Source organism: Ochlerotatus camptorhynchus, unplaced genomic scaffold (genome assembly GCF_037179485.1).
Source record: "Ochlerotatus camptorhynchus isolate MF236.1 unplaced genomic scaffold, CSIRO-AGI_Acam_v1.1 ptg000062l, whole genome shotgun sequence".
NCBI lineage: Eukaryota > Metazoa > Arthropoda > Insecta > Diptera > Culicidae > Ochlerotatus > Ochlerotatus camptorhynchus.
In genome coordinates, this window is record NW_027040552.1 from 10,874,182 (window position 1) to 10,890,239 (window position 16,058).

General features: G+C 36.9%; 2 protein-coding genes across 3 annotated transcripts in view; one reads left to right on the forward strand and one right to left on the reverse strand.

The window, feature by feature from the left end:
• Window positions 1-436: 436 nt before the first annotated feature.
• On the reverse strand, window positions 437-2,450 carry LOC135717562 (transmembrane and ubiquitin-like domain-containing protein 2). Of its 2 annotated transcripts, none has more exons than XM_065239701.1 (4): window positions 2,401-2,450; window positions 1,733-2,086; window positions 1,172-1,670; window positions 437-1,109 (listed from the first exon to the last, which is right to left on the reverse strand). In XM_065239701.1, the coding sequence occupies exons 2-4, from the start codon at window positions 1,941-1,943 to the stop codon at window positions 641-643; spliced, it is 1,179 nt and encodes a 392-aa protein (XP_065095773.1). In that variant the 5' UTR covers window positions 1,944-2,086; window positions 2,401-2,450; the 3' UTR covers window positions 437-640. The 2 variants fall into 2 exon arrangements, with proteins under 2 accessions (XP_065095773.1, XP_065095772.1); XM_065239700.1 differs by lacking the exon at window positions 2,401-2,450 and adding an exon at window positions 2,311-2,371.
• A 6,957-nt stretch (window positions 2,451-9,407) lies between these two features.
• Window positions 9,408-16,058, forward strand: part of Keap1 — a 48,304-nt gene continuing 41,653 nt past the window's right edge. The window contains exon 1 of the mRNA XM_065239822.1: window positions 9,408-9,559. The gene's annotated coding sequence lies outside the window, so the exon portion shown is untranslated. The remainder of the gene's footprint in view (window positions 9,560-16,058) is intronic.

Genomic DNA, 16,058 nt, shown 5'->3' on the forward strand with positions numbered 1-16,058 from the left:
TTTTGCATTTAATCGAAAAGTGATTTACAACAAAGTTTTAGCTGAGAAAATTTGCTTCAAGCACAGCTATCATTTTTTAAACCAGAGCAGCAGCATGGTGAATTGTTAGATAGATATGAACAAACTAAATGAGTTCAAATTTTGGAGGCTAATCAGGACCCAATTTGGAACCGTTTGAGCATTGTGGAGCAAAACTTTCAAATTTTGCATCACTCACTCTAATGAGCACTCCAGTAAAAGCTAACGTTTTGACAGGAGATTGAGTTAATAGGTAATATGCCCATACGACCGGGGCCAATCTCGACCTGTATGGTCTTCTTGCCTCCATCTACCCTATCCCAACGGTTTACATAGAAATTATTGTTTTTCGTCACTCTACGACAAAAAAAAATGCACAGGGAGGTTCGGACAAGAATGAAGAAAGCAGTCAAGCCAGTTCAAGGAGCTTATAGCCAGTGTGGATATTCAATGCAATAGATACAAAACTATCACTATTTTGGAATTATGTACAAGTTGGAGCTTCATCCCGGGAAACAACGATGATATAATTTATTACAACGAAAAATAGTTCGGTCCAATTAAAATACATAAGTTTGTCAGCAATTCGATCGGTACTTACCGAATGTAAAAATCATATATCTTAATTCGCACTGTTGCTATCGGTCAGAATAATCGTCGGCATCATGATTAGGAATATGGTGGTGGTCACGATCAACCCAATGGTCGAGTTCAGATTGAACAAATTCCCATAGTTATAGCGGCAGTACCAACAGTAAGAAATAGCCACGGAAAAGATTAACGTACCGATATAGATAAAGTATGTCCCATACCGGGTGTGATTATCACGCCCGGTAGATCCCCCAGCAAGACCTCCACCGGTAGCGTATCCAACTCCATCGTTAGTTCCATTATCTCCTACCGAACCGGTACCACTGCCATTGCCATCTCCCGTTCCCTGTTGAGGTTTGGGATTATGTATCAGACAGTGCACGACACAGTTGTCGAACAGGCCACATGCAGCCAAAGTCTTCGAATCCGGCTGCAGGACATGACCGTTGAACACCAACCGAACCAGCTTCTTGGCTGTTATTTCGATTGTGAAATTTCGCCTAAAAAGAAATCGGAATTTTGAGAAGTTGTCGATCATGAAACAATTTCGTCAAAAACACACTTTTTAAATTCACCAATCCCTTCGTTGAGGTTACCCTCCACCAGCTTGGAATCGTCGTTCAAGTATTTTAACTTTATTCTAATCTGCTTTGATTGCAGTTGCTCTTTTGGTTTGTCCGTTGCACTACTGACCGTAGATGCGGCACCCGAGGTTTCTTTTTGAGCAGTTTGACTCTGAGTACGGTTTCTTAGTCCATCAGTTCCGCCACTCTGAGTTCCCGACGTTGATGCCGGTGTGTCATCCAAATCACGGTCCATTTGGCGTATAATATCTTCAGGACCGAGATCTACTTCGTCCAAACTGCTTCGACCTCCCACTCCCGATGTACTGGGATAGGTTTCGGAATCGCTGATGTCTAGCCCCGTAGCCGATTCCGACGCCTCCGTCAAGATGGACTGTGTTATATTATCAATTGACGATGCGATGCTGTCGTTTTCCAAGTCTAATTCTTCCGTTTCGGTCACGTTGGAGATATTAGACTGTTGTGACGAGCTTCGAACTGAACACGTAGAATCAAATTAACAATAACTTCGGCTATAGATTGCACTGCATGTTACTTACGAATGTTGATAGTGACCGGTTGTTGAGTGATCCGATTCAGCCGTCTCAGGTTGTTTTCAATGACTAGAACAGCGGCTTGCGAGTTGGGACGATCCTCCCGTACATATGTCGAGCGCCACGCAAAGTACACCACGATCAGTGCCAAAAATCCAAACGTCCAACTGTTAAGAAACTCTTCCGATTCCTCGAAAAATGGCAACATATTAATCATTGTATCGATGCAGTACTTCGCGTTCTGCCACCCGCCGCAATACGCACACTGCCGTGCCGATCGATGTTAAATGCCTCTACCTATCCACGACACAACTAATTTAAGAAATCCACTTTTGAAGTGTCACCTTGCGTGACCATTCTCTGAAGGAAGAAACACAAAAGAATGGAAAAGAACCACCTTTTAATTTCTTAATAAACATTACCATGAACAGATGTTTCAATGTTACAATGTAGTGAACCAGTAAATGACACTTTAAATCTCTTCGAGAACCATTTAATCCTCATTTGCTTACTCTAATCACCAAAAGGGTTTTGACGACATTTTGATAAGCAAAAATAGTGCATACATAAACAAACAAACTTACATAATCCTATTTTTGTTTACAAAAACATAAACAGCGATAATACCACAACAATTAAGATGGCCTAGAACCGAAAAAAAACAAATACTCAACTTGATTACAGTCGAAAACCCAGAAAACTTTTATTTTACTTTTCTCTACCAGCACCACGCAAATTAGAAAACAAAAAAAAATTGCTAAATTTGCATCTGACGTTTCCACTCGCATGAACGCCAGCAGATGACGGACATGATGACACGAACACAGGCAAAATCGAACTGTTACGAACGTCGAAGCAAAAGCAACACGCAATAACTACCACAGTACACGCTAACTTGAAAGTACCCATTTAATGAGTATCTTTAACTCTTTTTTGGAATCCATACTATGTTGTCAAAAAATGGGTATTTTCCAAAAATGAAAAATGGTTACTTTTTATTCACTTTAAAAAATGACTTCATGCAATAAAAATGAGTAAACACATTATTGTTATTTTGCATTTTGGAAACATGTAGAAAAAAGTCACGGCTCAAGAGGATACGCGAAGGAAACTCGAACGGTAGTTTGATTGTGCTAGCAGATTCCATCTGGCCGGTATTAATTCGGGTGAAAATAGTGCGCCGGATAGAAGTCTCACCAAGCAAACCGAGGTGATTTTCACGAGGTAAGAGCTAGAAATCAAACTAGAAGTGTGATGTGTTCCGTTCTCAGTTCCGTTTCAGGTTAGCGAAGTGAAAGTAAAGGAGATTGCCTTTAGCTTCGATTAGTGGAGACTGGCGAATGAGTGCTAATTTTACTGGGTAGCCGTGGAACCAGTGGAATTTAATCGAATATCAGGATGGTTTGGCAATGGAAGACAGTGACGAAGGTTGAAATCGGAACAGCCGGAACCGAGGCCGGAACAACCTTTTCTCGTTTAAAGGGTGGCAGGTTACAATCTGTAACACATATTTTATTATATTTTAGAGCAATATAAAAGATTATTATTTTTTTTTCTTTTGACTACTTTTAATATTTGGTTAAATTATTTACGGCAGGAAGCCCATAAAATAATTTTGTTGATAAAATGGGTATTTTTTATTCATCTCCAGTAAGAACATGAAAGCTAAAAAGTACCCATTTTTTGAAGTATGTATCAAATACTCATTAATGAGTAATATTGGGTTTACTCATTTAATGAGTTAAGCCACTTTTCTTAGAAATGGGTCTTTTTTTACCCATTAATGGGTACTTTCAAGTTAGCGTGTAGACTGTATGCGGTGGTAGCAATACGAGGGGCTACACAATAATTGTATTAAGGTGATTCCTTGTAGAGTCCCCAAATGGCCGCTACGTATCCAGCATTTTACGATCGCTTATGGCCGCCACAATCTGACTGAGTTTCTGGTAGGGAACATAAGATTTGAAGTTTAGCTTGTGTTGTGTCAAATTTAATCGTTTACACGTCAAACGACACAACCCAAACGTCAAATCATATGTTCTCTACCAAAAACTCGGCTAAATTGTGGCGGCCATAAGCGCTCGTAAATTGCTGGATACATATAGGCTATACATGCACTTTCACTTCGAATTTTCAGTGGAGTGGTGGTGGTGAATAAGGATGTCACAGCGATTCACCTTAAACGCATTGAGAATTAATAATGTTGACAGACTGCATATGAAATTCATGAAACTGAGCATTAAAACACAATTTTCATCAATCCTGCAAAATATCCTTCCAATACAACCTTCAAATTGTGTAGGAAAAGTCATTCCGATGAGACTGATGTGCATATTTTACTTTTCCAGTTAGATTTTTATACGAAACATTCATTTCATTTCACGACACCGGCTATTACAAATTTTATCGGTTACACCATCTGATAGCTTCGTTTTCTGACCACAAAGATATTTTTTTCGAACCTATAGACGTTCATCTCGATTTTTAAATCAAGATTTAAAGCAAAATAATAACTTCACTGTTTGACACTAAACATACAAATTGACAGCTCGCTCCCATACAAAGTCCCACATAGGGGTGCTAAGATGGTATTTTTTCCAATGTAATCGTGAGATTACGAATATGAAATTACCTCAATACCCCTAAAGAATCCAATTGGGCTGTTTACACACTTTATCTAGCTCGCTTAAATTTCCAACAGCCGGATTACCTGATATCTCTGCAAAATGTTATTTGTTAGCAGAGTCTCGGCAATTGTTTTACTGAATCTCAGCAAAATAAATTGCAGAACTGCTCGGCTGTTGGAATCTCGGTTAAAAGATTTAAGTGTGTAATGTAAAATATACCGATTTTTATTCATCATCTGATAGATATTTTTATCGATCCAGTAGAAATTCATCTCGATTTTTAAATCAAGATTTAAATCTATTCGTTGATAGCTCGCTCCCATGCAAAGTCCCACCAAGGGGTGCTAAGATGGTGATTTTTGCAAATTTAATCGTACGTTTTTTTATAAATAGTTCCAGTGATGCAATTTTGGATTTTGTTTCCATTTTTAATGCAGATAATGAATATGTATTTACCTCAAAACCCATAAACAACCCATCACACAAAAGATGTAAACAAAAGATAATTTCATAAATTGCCTAAAATAAAGATGATTTTCTAGTATGGTATCACCAACCGAGGGGGGCGTCACATTTAAATCTCAATTATAGATGCTCGAAAAATCTCACACTAGCAAACCAATCTACTAAAAATTTTCTTTCACTTCTCGCATCTACTTGCACCGCGCATCATCTTTTTGCAGGAAATCTTCAGAATCGTCATAAATCTTCTTTCTATCTACTAAGCGTGCGCGCAGCTAACCACACTAAAACAAAATCGTTTCCGCATCGTAGATAGAGTCGTCCCCCTCGTCACCAACCGGTGAAAACTAACGATTTTAAATTGGCTTACTACTTTACTAGCGTATTGGTCCCAAGTACATCTATAAGCGTACCCCATTCTAGTCGAAATTGTAATACTACACTATGTTTGTTTTCATTCGCTATGAAAGTTTGACAGTTTCGTGGAGTGGAAAAAAAAATAGGTGAGCCAAAAAGTTGAGCACGTTTCTTCAGGACCTACTAGTCTTAGAGTTACCTCTATGCCGAGCTCTATGCTTCAATGGCACAATTGAAACATACCAACTTTATTGTCGCGCTTATGTTAAATCTCATGTTAAATTCTCATTTGGTGACGGTCGAAGCGTGCCGCTCATAAGCGCGCTGCAACCCCGCCCATAAGAATTATACACAGATGTGTAGCTTAGATAGTATTTTATGGCAGTGGCTTGAGGAGCGAATCCTGGATAAAAAGCCGCCGTGTGTTAAATCAATGGGCGCAGTCGTACGGCTATAAACAGAGAACAGATGGTATCCCAACTAACAATTTTAGCTGCAGATAAGCTTATACAGCCAAAATTTGCCTTATGCAGCTAATTTTTGCTTGTATAAGCTGGTCGGCAGCTAAAATTGTTTGTTGAGATAATCCCATTTTGAGAAATTATCCTGCCACACACATATCTTGGTGTCTTCGGTGCACTTATTCCTTATGATGCAAGCAATAACCCTAATAAAAAATAACCATAAACGAACGATAACCCAAATCATTGAACTATTCCACAAATGGTTTGGATGATACCCAGAACACGTCGTTAAGCAAATTAACCATACAATTTTTATTAGGGAAGTGCTCCCAAGATATCAAAACGATTTGACGGAAATGTGCACTTCTATCACACTTTTTGCATTTTTGGGACAATCCACTTTCAGATGCAATCAGTAATACTAGATGTTTCGACAAAACCTTAATTGGTGGTATCTTTCAATATTGATTTGTGTGTATTTTGAATGAATTAAAAAGAAACGGTGTCCCATTGAATAAAATAGGTGGAAACAACAGTTTGTCATCAATTGTTTTACGCAGGATTTCAATACCGCCTGGTGTATTCTTGTTCACGCAGAAAAATTTATTGTTGAAACAAAAATATTTGAGGTAAATTTAAACGTAAACTCAGTTTGTTCTGGCCACAAAAATAAACAAGGTTTATTTCAAACGTATTACATGTTTGAAGTCATGTAATATTAATGTTTAAAATAAAAATAATGTTACGTTTATTTTAAAAATATTCATATTGAAAATAAACGTGAATATTTTTGTTCGGTTTGACAACTATGCGAACAAAAATAAATATGTTTATTTTAAACATGCTTCTTATGTTTGAAAGAAACATACTTAATTTTAAATTATATAAGAATTTGAATGTAGGATAAAGCAAAAAAATGGATTGCCAAGAGACGAAAAAAAACGATCTGCAGGAAGATCCCGAATAGTTTGATTGCAATGTAGAATTGGAAATGCAGGAATCGGAAGAAGATGAGGATGATGAGAAACCGTTGGGTTCGGTAAGGAAGGAGGATGAATGCAGCACTGATTTTAGTTAGAAGTTGATCCAACATATTAGTGAGTCGAGTCAGGATTGTGTGAATATGATAAAGCTTGCTGAAGTTTCGAAGCGAATGGAAAGTGAGCGGAAAAATGTTGGAGCAATTACGGAAAGAGCAAGAACACAAGGCAGGTGCAAATGAGGAAGATGTTTTGGATCTGCTTGTGGCAGGAGAGAAGATCAAAGATAAAAGCTCGAAGCAAACAGGAAGAAATTACTTTATCAGAGGGGGGGCTGTAGGATCCGGAATAGATTCAAAATTCATTTCGGATTTTCGTTTCCCTTTGTTAAGACACTTACCTATGTGGGTTTCCGCAACCATGACTTCGGTTTTGCTGCAGGCCGTTTTCAGTTGATTGGCAAAGCTGGGGCAATTTTTTTTTCGAATGTAAACAAGAAGGAAAAAAGCAGGGCACGCTAAAAATCGTTTACCCAAATTCTATATTGTTGAAATAAACATGCTTTTGACTTTAATTCAAATATATATATTTTGGCTGCAAACATGTTTTTAATTTATTTTGAATTATTCATATGTTTATAGAATCAACATTTTTATTTTTGATTTAAATGAATAAAATTCGGTTCCGTGTTCAACTGTAAGAAAAGCATCATAAAATTGCTTGGCTCCCAATGACAGTTCGTGACAGTAGCCGTCTGGCTGCATTTGACGTTCCATTTTTCTCTCTTCGCGACTCTCCCTCAGCTGTATATGGACGATCAAATGTAAAATACTGTGGTAGCCACAGCAAACTCAAAATAATCGACACGTTATAGTTACGTGAAAAATCACGTAGAGTATCTCTTTTTGCTTTGTTGTAAATTTTACATGATCCAAGTAGAATCTATATGACACCACTTATATATGAAGGGAAATTCCATTTGAAGCCGCTACATTTTTTAATGAAGTTTACGTGATTTGCCCATACACACATTCAATGTGTGTTTCACGTAAACCCTAAGTGATTTTCACGTCTGAAAAAAATGAGTGACACTCATAGTTGTAAACAATATGGTGCAAGTTTAGTGGGTATATATATATTTTCATACCACTGTTACTTCAGATAATTGTAGATCTTACTTTTGTGGGAAAATCTAATGTGGTAAGTTTAATCAATTAAACATTTAAATAGAGAATAATTTAGTTTGTTTTGGTGTGAATACAGCAGCCTCATGCAGTTAGATCAAGTGCAGGATATGGGCATATGTATTACATATATGTGATCTCGTTCCCGATCCTTGTCCCGGTCGACTTTATTTCAATCTGGTTTTTATACCAATGTATATATTTTTAGACAAAATAAAAGCATATGCATAAAATAAGACTGGTTTTAAGCCTAATGTGAAATCAAGAATTCATTTTACTTAAATCGTGCCAGAATTAACATCATTATGAACCACCATGAGCTGTACTGAAGGAATCACGTAACTTCTATGTGATAATCCAGTGACGTTGAAGCTCACTCAAATGAGTGCTTCCATATGAGAATCACGTAACGTTTACGTGAAAAGTGCGATGGAAAAAATCTATGTATGTTTTCACGTAGCATTAAAGTGAAAATTATTTTGAGCGTAGGAAAACGAGATATCTTATGTGATTTTTCACGTAACTTTGACGTGTCGATTATTTTAAGTGCATCTTAGATACTAGAACTAGAAAGACTCAGAGGGAGAGATGGGCGGAGAGAATATTTTGAGCCAAATGAACTCTCAAAATCTGAGCCAAGCGAACATTCCCATTAGAATTTTTCCATTTTTCTGAGGATTTCTCGCGTCACTTTTCAAAAGTTCCTAAGTAACAAATGTAAACAAATCGAGTTAAGTGGTACAAACTATTGCCCTTCTATCATTGTATGTGATACAAAAACACCCATCCAAATTTACTTTCATTTATTTAAGATAAACATAGGTCAAAAATTGTCCAATATACAGTTAGAAATGATGGGTATGTGATTGTTACTTCGAATAATAGGACTGGCTAACATGATTGGTGCTCATTTTCTAAAGGCGGGGCAAATATAAAGTTAGGTACTCTCAAGGGTACTCTACTCTGAAATCTGTGAAAGGGAATCTATTATCATGTAGAACAAAACGTCCAATGTAACATTCATTGATTATGTCATTGAGAAAAATCGTCCAATGTAACATGTCCGACGTATAACTTGACTAGTCACAACGTCTTGTGTTTTTTTTTCTTCTTTTTTCTTCATAAAATTCAAAGTAAAATTGTGATTTTACCCTTTCAACTGAATTTTCAACGTTATTATTCACTGACTACATTAAAAATAGTATTGCAAGATGTATTGTTTCTAAACAGTTTAAAATAATAATCTGTCGAACTTCAACTTCGATTTTCTCAAAATGGCCATTGGTCTATTTGAAAAGTGATGCGAGATTTCTTATTCTTACTACATTAAATTTTAGAGTATTGCAATCGAACAGAAATTCAATCACCTTTATGTTACACGTGTGCTCATGTGAAATGCTAGCTTCTAGCAAGGATGCAAGATAATTTAAGTACAAATCCCTGCTGCCGAATTGTATTTTGTTTTCTCCGCCCATCTCTTCCTCTGAGTATTTCTATTTAGCTACCAAGGCGTGCTCATGCAAGCTGTCAAATGTTGACATTTCGTTTTCCACTTCTTTATTCCTTTAATAATCATTCTTCTTCAATCCGTCGGTCGTCGCTCGGCCTCGTTAGTTGAGAAAGATGCGTGGCCATCTCGCTCAGTTCGATATTTTCAGTGTTGCGAAAAAGTTGTAAACAGAAGTGCTTCTCTGCGTGTATTTAGACCTGTATTTTGGATTATTTCCAATCACTCGTTCTTCACGTCTGATCCGATTCAGTAAGTAACCGTACCGACTCTAGGCCGAATTCTTCAGAGCGGACACGCTTTTTATCGCCGTTAGTAGTTCTAGGATGTTTCTACGAAATTCTGTGGCGAAGTGGATCGCGGAATGCATGACTAGGTACCATAATTTTCAATGTGCCAATAATTCTGCGGAAGCAGGACCATTTTTTCGCTGCTACTTGCACTGAAAACGCGCAGGGGGAAAAATGCTTTAGTGAACGATAGCAAAAAAAAAGTGATTTTAGCTGGCTGTGTTTGAAAATGCTTCTCGTTATGTAAAAATAGAGTCACAAGCGCAGTTTAACAAAAAAAAAAACAATCAACCAGGAACTTGTTTGCAGATGACTTGGCAAAAATATCCGAAAGATACGGGACGAGGTCAAAGTCGATATTGTATGGCCTATAAATTTGAGAAAACCTCATAAAAAGATATTGTCTGCATCAGTGCTGCACATTAGAAGAAACAGGAAGTAATACTATGTCGATGTCGTTGACGTAGGAAGGCAATGTTTACATTTTGCGGTAATACGCCACTTTTTTCGTCTTATTACGAAAACAAGAGGACAAGTGGGTGACAATTCTACCAGCTCACGCTCATTCAGTACTTTTTCGCGGGCTGGCAATGGTTTCCTTTCTTGTGCTTCAGGTATGGAGAATTTACGAGCTGGCTGATAATATACCGTCACTTGGTGAGGCGTTGTCACGTTGTCGTCACCGCATTAAAACAAACTGAACGAATTTATGCACATTTAAAATAGGTCTGACCATAATGAAAATTAATCATTTTGTCGAGCAGTTTTGAGACGTCCTTCTACATGGATAGAAATTCTCTGGCAAATTTAGATTATTTATTATAATCATAAATCAACTAATAAGCAGAAGACATTCAAGACTGTTAATGAATATGTGTTGTGTTACTCCGTTACAAACGCATTTCAAACGGAGTAATACCCCGTACAGACCTAAGTGGAGTGGAGACAACTCTATCTATATCTATCTCTATCTTAACGCACTTCAAATCGGCCAATCACGAGTAGAAATACTCAGAGGGAGAGTTGGGTGGAGAAAACAAAATACAATTAACCACTTCATTCGAGCAGTTAAAATGACGTTTACTACCACTCGAACTTTGAAATAAAACATTATTTTGAGATATTTTCTTCTAGAACCTCGACAAAAGTAGCCAACATTTGTGCGTTTCATAAAAAAATAGAAATTAGTTAGTCCAGTTTTGTGAAATCGCTGGTAGAAAGTCACGCCAAAACTGCTTGACAAAGTGGTCAATTCGGGAATTCGGCAGCAGGGATTTGTGCCTAAATTATCTTGCAATCCTTGCTTGAAGCTAGCATTTCACATGACTTTTACTTTTGATTCGATTTACGTGCAAAATAATTATTGAGTGCATCGCAATATTTTGCACAGTTCGTGGTGCTATTAGCTAACCAACTAAGATCAATTAATCAATAGAGTTAGAATATTGTTTTTGATTAAAAAAACAAGTTGAATTTGAGAAGCACACGAAACATAAAGGTGATGGAATTTCTGTTCGATTGCAATACTGTCAAATTTAATCTAGTAAGAATAAGAAATCCTCGAAAAATTCTAATGGGAATGTTCGATTGGCTCAGATTTTGACAGTTCATTTGGCTCAAAACATTTTCTCCGCCTATCTCTCCCTCTGAGTATTTCTAGTTTCAATCATAGTCTAAGCGTCTTCTTCTTCACATTTCAAGCTTATTACCTATCGCATTTCAGCTTATTGCGTGCTCTCAACATAGTGTTCTAGATGCACTTCCACAGTTATTAATTGAGAGCTTTCGATGCCTGTACCATTTTTGCATTAGTATAATTGTGTGGCAAATACAATCATACTCTATGCCCAGGGAGATCGATAAATTTTCCAACCCGAAAAATTCCTAGTCGGGACCGGGAATTGAACCCAGTCACCTGCACCATGGTTTTGCTTTGTAGCAGCGCCTTTATCGAATGAGCTAAGGGAAGTCCCAATAGTCTGAGTCTGAACGTAGCATAAATGAAACTATTTGGGAATAAATCCACAGCAAAAAAGTTGTTGAGTATTACATCGAAAGTGCTGTAGCCGGGTCATTCCATCAGTTATGGTGTACGATGTACACAGTTTTTGCGAACAAATATACATCCACCGATGTAAATTGCATTTACATCAATATTTGATACATCAGCTTGAATTACATCTGAGCACTTTCTTATTGCTGTGTAGCTCTCCAATCAGAGTTCAGAACAGAAAAAGCATGACAATTATCATTGCCGGACACGCCCATCTTCTACGTTACTGACAGCGTTGCCAGTATTCTAGATTTATCTGGTCTTTTCAGATTTTCAATCATCTTGCCAGATACACAGACATATCACGTACATTTCCAGATTTTTTAAATATGTTCCAGATCTTACCAGATTTTTTAAAATATGTTGCTTTAAAAATATCATTGCAATTAATTATATGATTTGAGTAGTAGCTATACTGAAGATCCGAGAGATGTCGCCCCTTCAGTGGTAGGAAAATCATTTTTGCAGTATGGAGAATATCAGAAAATCCACGATTTGTGACGAAACATGCTTTCACAGGAGGAAACAAATAAACGAGTGTTTACCTTATCACCATAGTAATGTACTCGTGCAATTTTTGTGCATCTACAACTGTTTATGGGCAATATGGACAATAATGAATAAAAACTGAAAATTGTCATGCATTTCCAAATGGTTTCCTACCATTCCCAAACATTCGAAAGTGACTGGCCCTCTGTATGTGGATGATGTCAAAAACAACAAAACATGATTAATTGAAAGACCGTCTAATCAAAAAATAAAAAAAAACCAAACTTTCTACTTTATTTATTAAAGGCCATCAACGTTGGACATAATTGCAACATCGTACATGGAATTGTTACAACAGGTTTGCAATAGGTTACCGAACCATGAAAATTGAAACATTTTCTAAAGATTATTGGCTGAAAAAAATTTTCGTGGTCGTGCGGCGTCACCCGTCGCTCAGGCGTATTGTGATTCTCGCTCTAGCCGGTGTCACTTTTCGCAACCTGAAAATTTCAGTTTCAGTCAGTTGTCTACTGTTAGGTATGCAGTCTGTGCAACCTCTGGTTGAAAACGATGTCAATTGTCTTTTAAAAGCTCTGATGACAATTGCATGGAAATTTTGTGAATAAAGGAAATAGTTAGAATTCGGAAGAGAAATCATAGAAAATTCTTAAGATGAAATTTAAGGAGTATGCTGATACGAATCGTGAGAATAATTTCAATGGAATTCTATCCAATATTGCTATGGAGGTTCATTTTCATCAAATCATAAAAAAATTTAAACCGAATTATGCGAAAAGAACATCAGGCAATTTCTGGGAGACTTTCAAGTCCATTTTGACAAAGTACTTGAATACATAGAAACTGAGGTGGATTTCAAAACAATTCTGACATTACCTATAAAGCAGTTCAAAGGTAATTATCGGATAAGTCTGAGAAGAGTGTGACGGTCATTCTGAAGATTGTATCAAGGAAATTATTAAGAATATTCTAAGGGAACTTCATATAGAAAGACTAGTTCATATAAAAAAAAAATATTACCAGTTTGAGGGAATCGTTGAATCTGAGAGTGATTTATAAGAGATTACAAGAGATAATGCTAAGAACTCTTAGAATGTTATTAAAAAAGTTTGGATATTATCAAGATTATTTTAAGAGAATCAAGAAAAGAAGTGTGATGGAATTCTAGGATGATTCAAATGGAACTCTGAAAAAAGACGAAGATATCCTGTGAAGAGTTCCAAGTAAATCCAGAAAAATATAAACTCCAGAATTTAGAATCACTTCAAGATCTTGAAACTTCAAAAAATTTTGGAGCATTCCAGATTTTTCCAGATTTTATATTTTAATTGGTCCAGATTTTTCTGAAAATGACCTGGAGCGACTCACCAACACCTCCATAGATGCTACGGAACGAAGTTGGATAGGAGATGGGTCAGGATTCGCTTAAGCAGGTGATGTGACCATAGTAATTGTTTTATATTGGAGGAGTCTGGGAGTAAACCCACGATATTCTACTCAGTAAGCAAAAGCGGTAGCCACAAAGCTAGCCGAGATCCTCAATTTAAATTTTGGGATCTTAGTGTTTAAGAATACCGGTTGAAATATAATGCAAACAAATAAAAAGGAGGGGTCTCAGCCTTCTCACCCGAATCAAAGATGTAGGAATGCAGTTTTTGCCAGAGCTGGAGATTTTTACCGATTGTCCCAATCTTTAGATCCATAGGGCAACATTAGAGCCATTTGATGACGTTTCTCTTGTCGATCTTGTGTTGTTATGTATTTTTCTGTAGCTTTTTATTTAGAAACAATGCATTACAAAATAATGTTATGCATTTTGTACAAGGTTCATCCATGCTGACAAGAAATTTGCATGAAATTACATTGAAATTAAACAATTTTGCAAACAATCAATGAAATTGGCAAGGGCTGTCACAGACTTATCACCGTCGGTTAGTGCTTATTCCTGCCACCAGGCGCGCAGGAGTTTAAGTTGAATTTCTCAATTGCTGTACGGGCATTTTTTTGATACTCTACTGTATGGTGTTAATGAACGTTCAATGACATATGTATAGGGTGGAGCACTAATTCGGCACATTCATGCAACGGTTTATTTTTTGCGCACGGGTTAAATTACAAATGTTAGAAAATGGTACGGCACTGTTGGAAGACTGATTTTAGAAGGGTGTGCCGAAGTGAAGTGAGGTATGCTGAAATGGTACCGCACCCCTTTTGTAAAACGTGCTGCACTTTATTTGCCATTTTTTTTATAGTTCAGCATACAAGTTTCTAGCATGCTTTCCTTAACTACTTTGGAATAGACATTGTTGAGTAAAAGCATCTCGCTCCATAATAAATCAAAATAACATCTATTATCTGGCAACAATCACTTATACTGAGATTTACATTATACCGAATGTGTTTTTGATTCCTTTCCAACCTGGATCGGGGTATCAAGATTGGATCTGCCCGTTTTCTGACAAACGTCAGTTTGATCGTATGTTTTCAAAACCTACCTCAGGTTGAGGTTCGCACTGGATTGGAACTTGGAACTGGTTCCAACCCAGATAAAAAAAAATAATTCGCTATTAGTCTGACCACGTCTTAATTCATGCCTTCGTGATATCTGCTGCGTCGTCGTCGCTCCTTGACTAACGTATGTAATTGGGCGATGAATCAGCATGATTGATATTCCTCTTTGGTCTGAAGGTCTGATTCAATACCACTTCGCGCAGTCCCATCCGTGTTCGTTAGTAGTAGATTTCAGCTTGCCTGTAGTGGAAGTCAACAACTACACTACCGTTATAGAGTACGCCATTATCACATGCCATCGAATACACATGGTCATTCTTAACGTATCAAACGCCGGTCAGTTACTGTGTAGCAACTCGCACAGCTGATGTTGGGGTTCACATTCGAAACATTTAACCCAGACACTGAGTAGGTTTGTACTGTAATCTCAATTGTATCATGAATCAAAAATAATCCAGTTTTAAAAACTGAGCTGAAGCTTTTTTTTTTGTTTGTTTATGTCAAACGATATAAAATGCGATCTAGTCTAAACTTCAGCCTCTTTAGTCTAAACAACTCCTTTGCTTCATTCTCTACTACCGAGCTAGCTTTATCGCAACAATAATCGTATGTATTCGCATCACCGCGCAGCACACATGTAGGCACACATTGCTTATAGCTCTAGATTAGTAGCGTTCGATTCCTCTGTTCGCACTACGGAGTTATAACATAACAGGCTATCTTGATGACAGTTTTCTTGTCGATAAGTATTATAACACTGTAGTCTGAACAAGGCTTTAAATCTTTGGTGGTGCAGTTTTTCACTATTGAAGTAATCAAGTGATATTTGACTTAAATTGAAAACATAAATGATTACTACACACTAGCTTATGTCGCATATAAGCATATAAGTATGGTTGATTAAGGGAACTAGGGGCAAGAAGGTCACCCTAACGATAGTCCATTGATATCTGCGATCCTGTGAATATTTATAAGAGTACACCGAATTGCACGTTTATAACATTGTCTTCGTGTATCATCATTGAAAATAAAAACAAAACATGTTAATGATTTAAAAAAAAAATCATGTTGCACCTGCTCTAAAAACATGCTTCGGGGCAAGAGGGCCACTCTAATGGCGCAAAAAAGCCATCCAGGCCTAAAATTAAGTGAAACTGATTCATGTTTATTTATGAACAACAATTCACCATTCTTTAGCATGCCAGCAACAGTTTTAATTGTTTATTTCATTAAAATATTGAACAACAGAAATAGTAAAATAAATAAATTGGGAAGTCAGAAATCCTTATTTTAAGATGCCTTATTCTTATAAAAAATTGCTTTTCAACACATCAACACAAAATGATTTTTTATATTTGTTTTAAGACTTCGTTTCGAACAGAACTTTCTA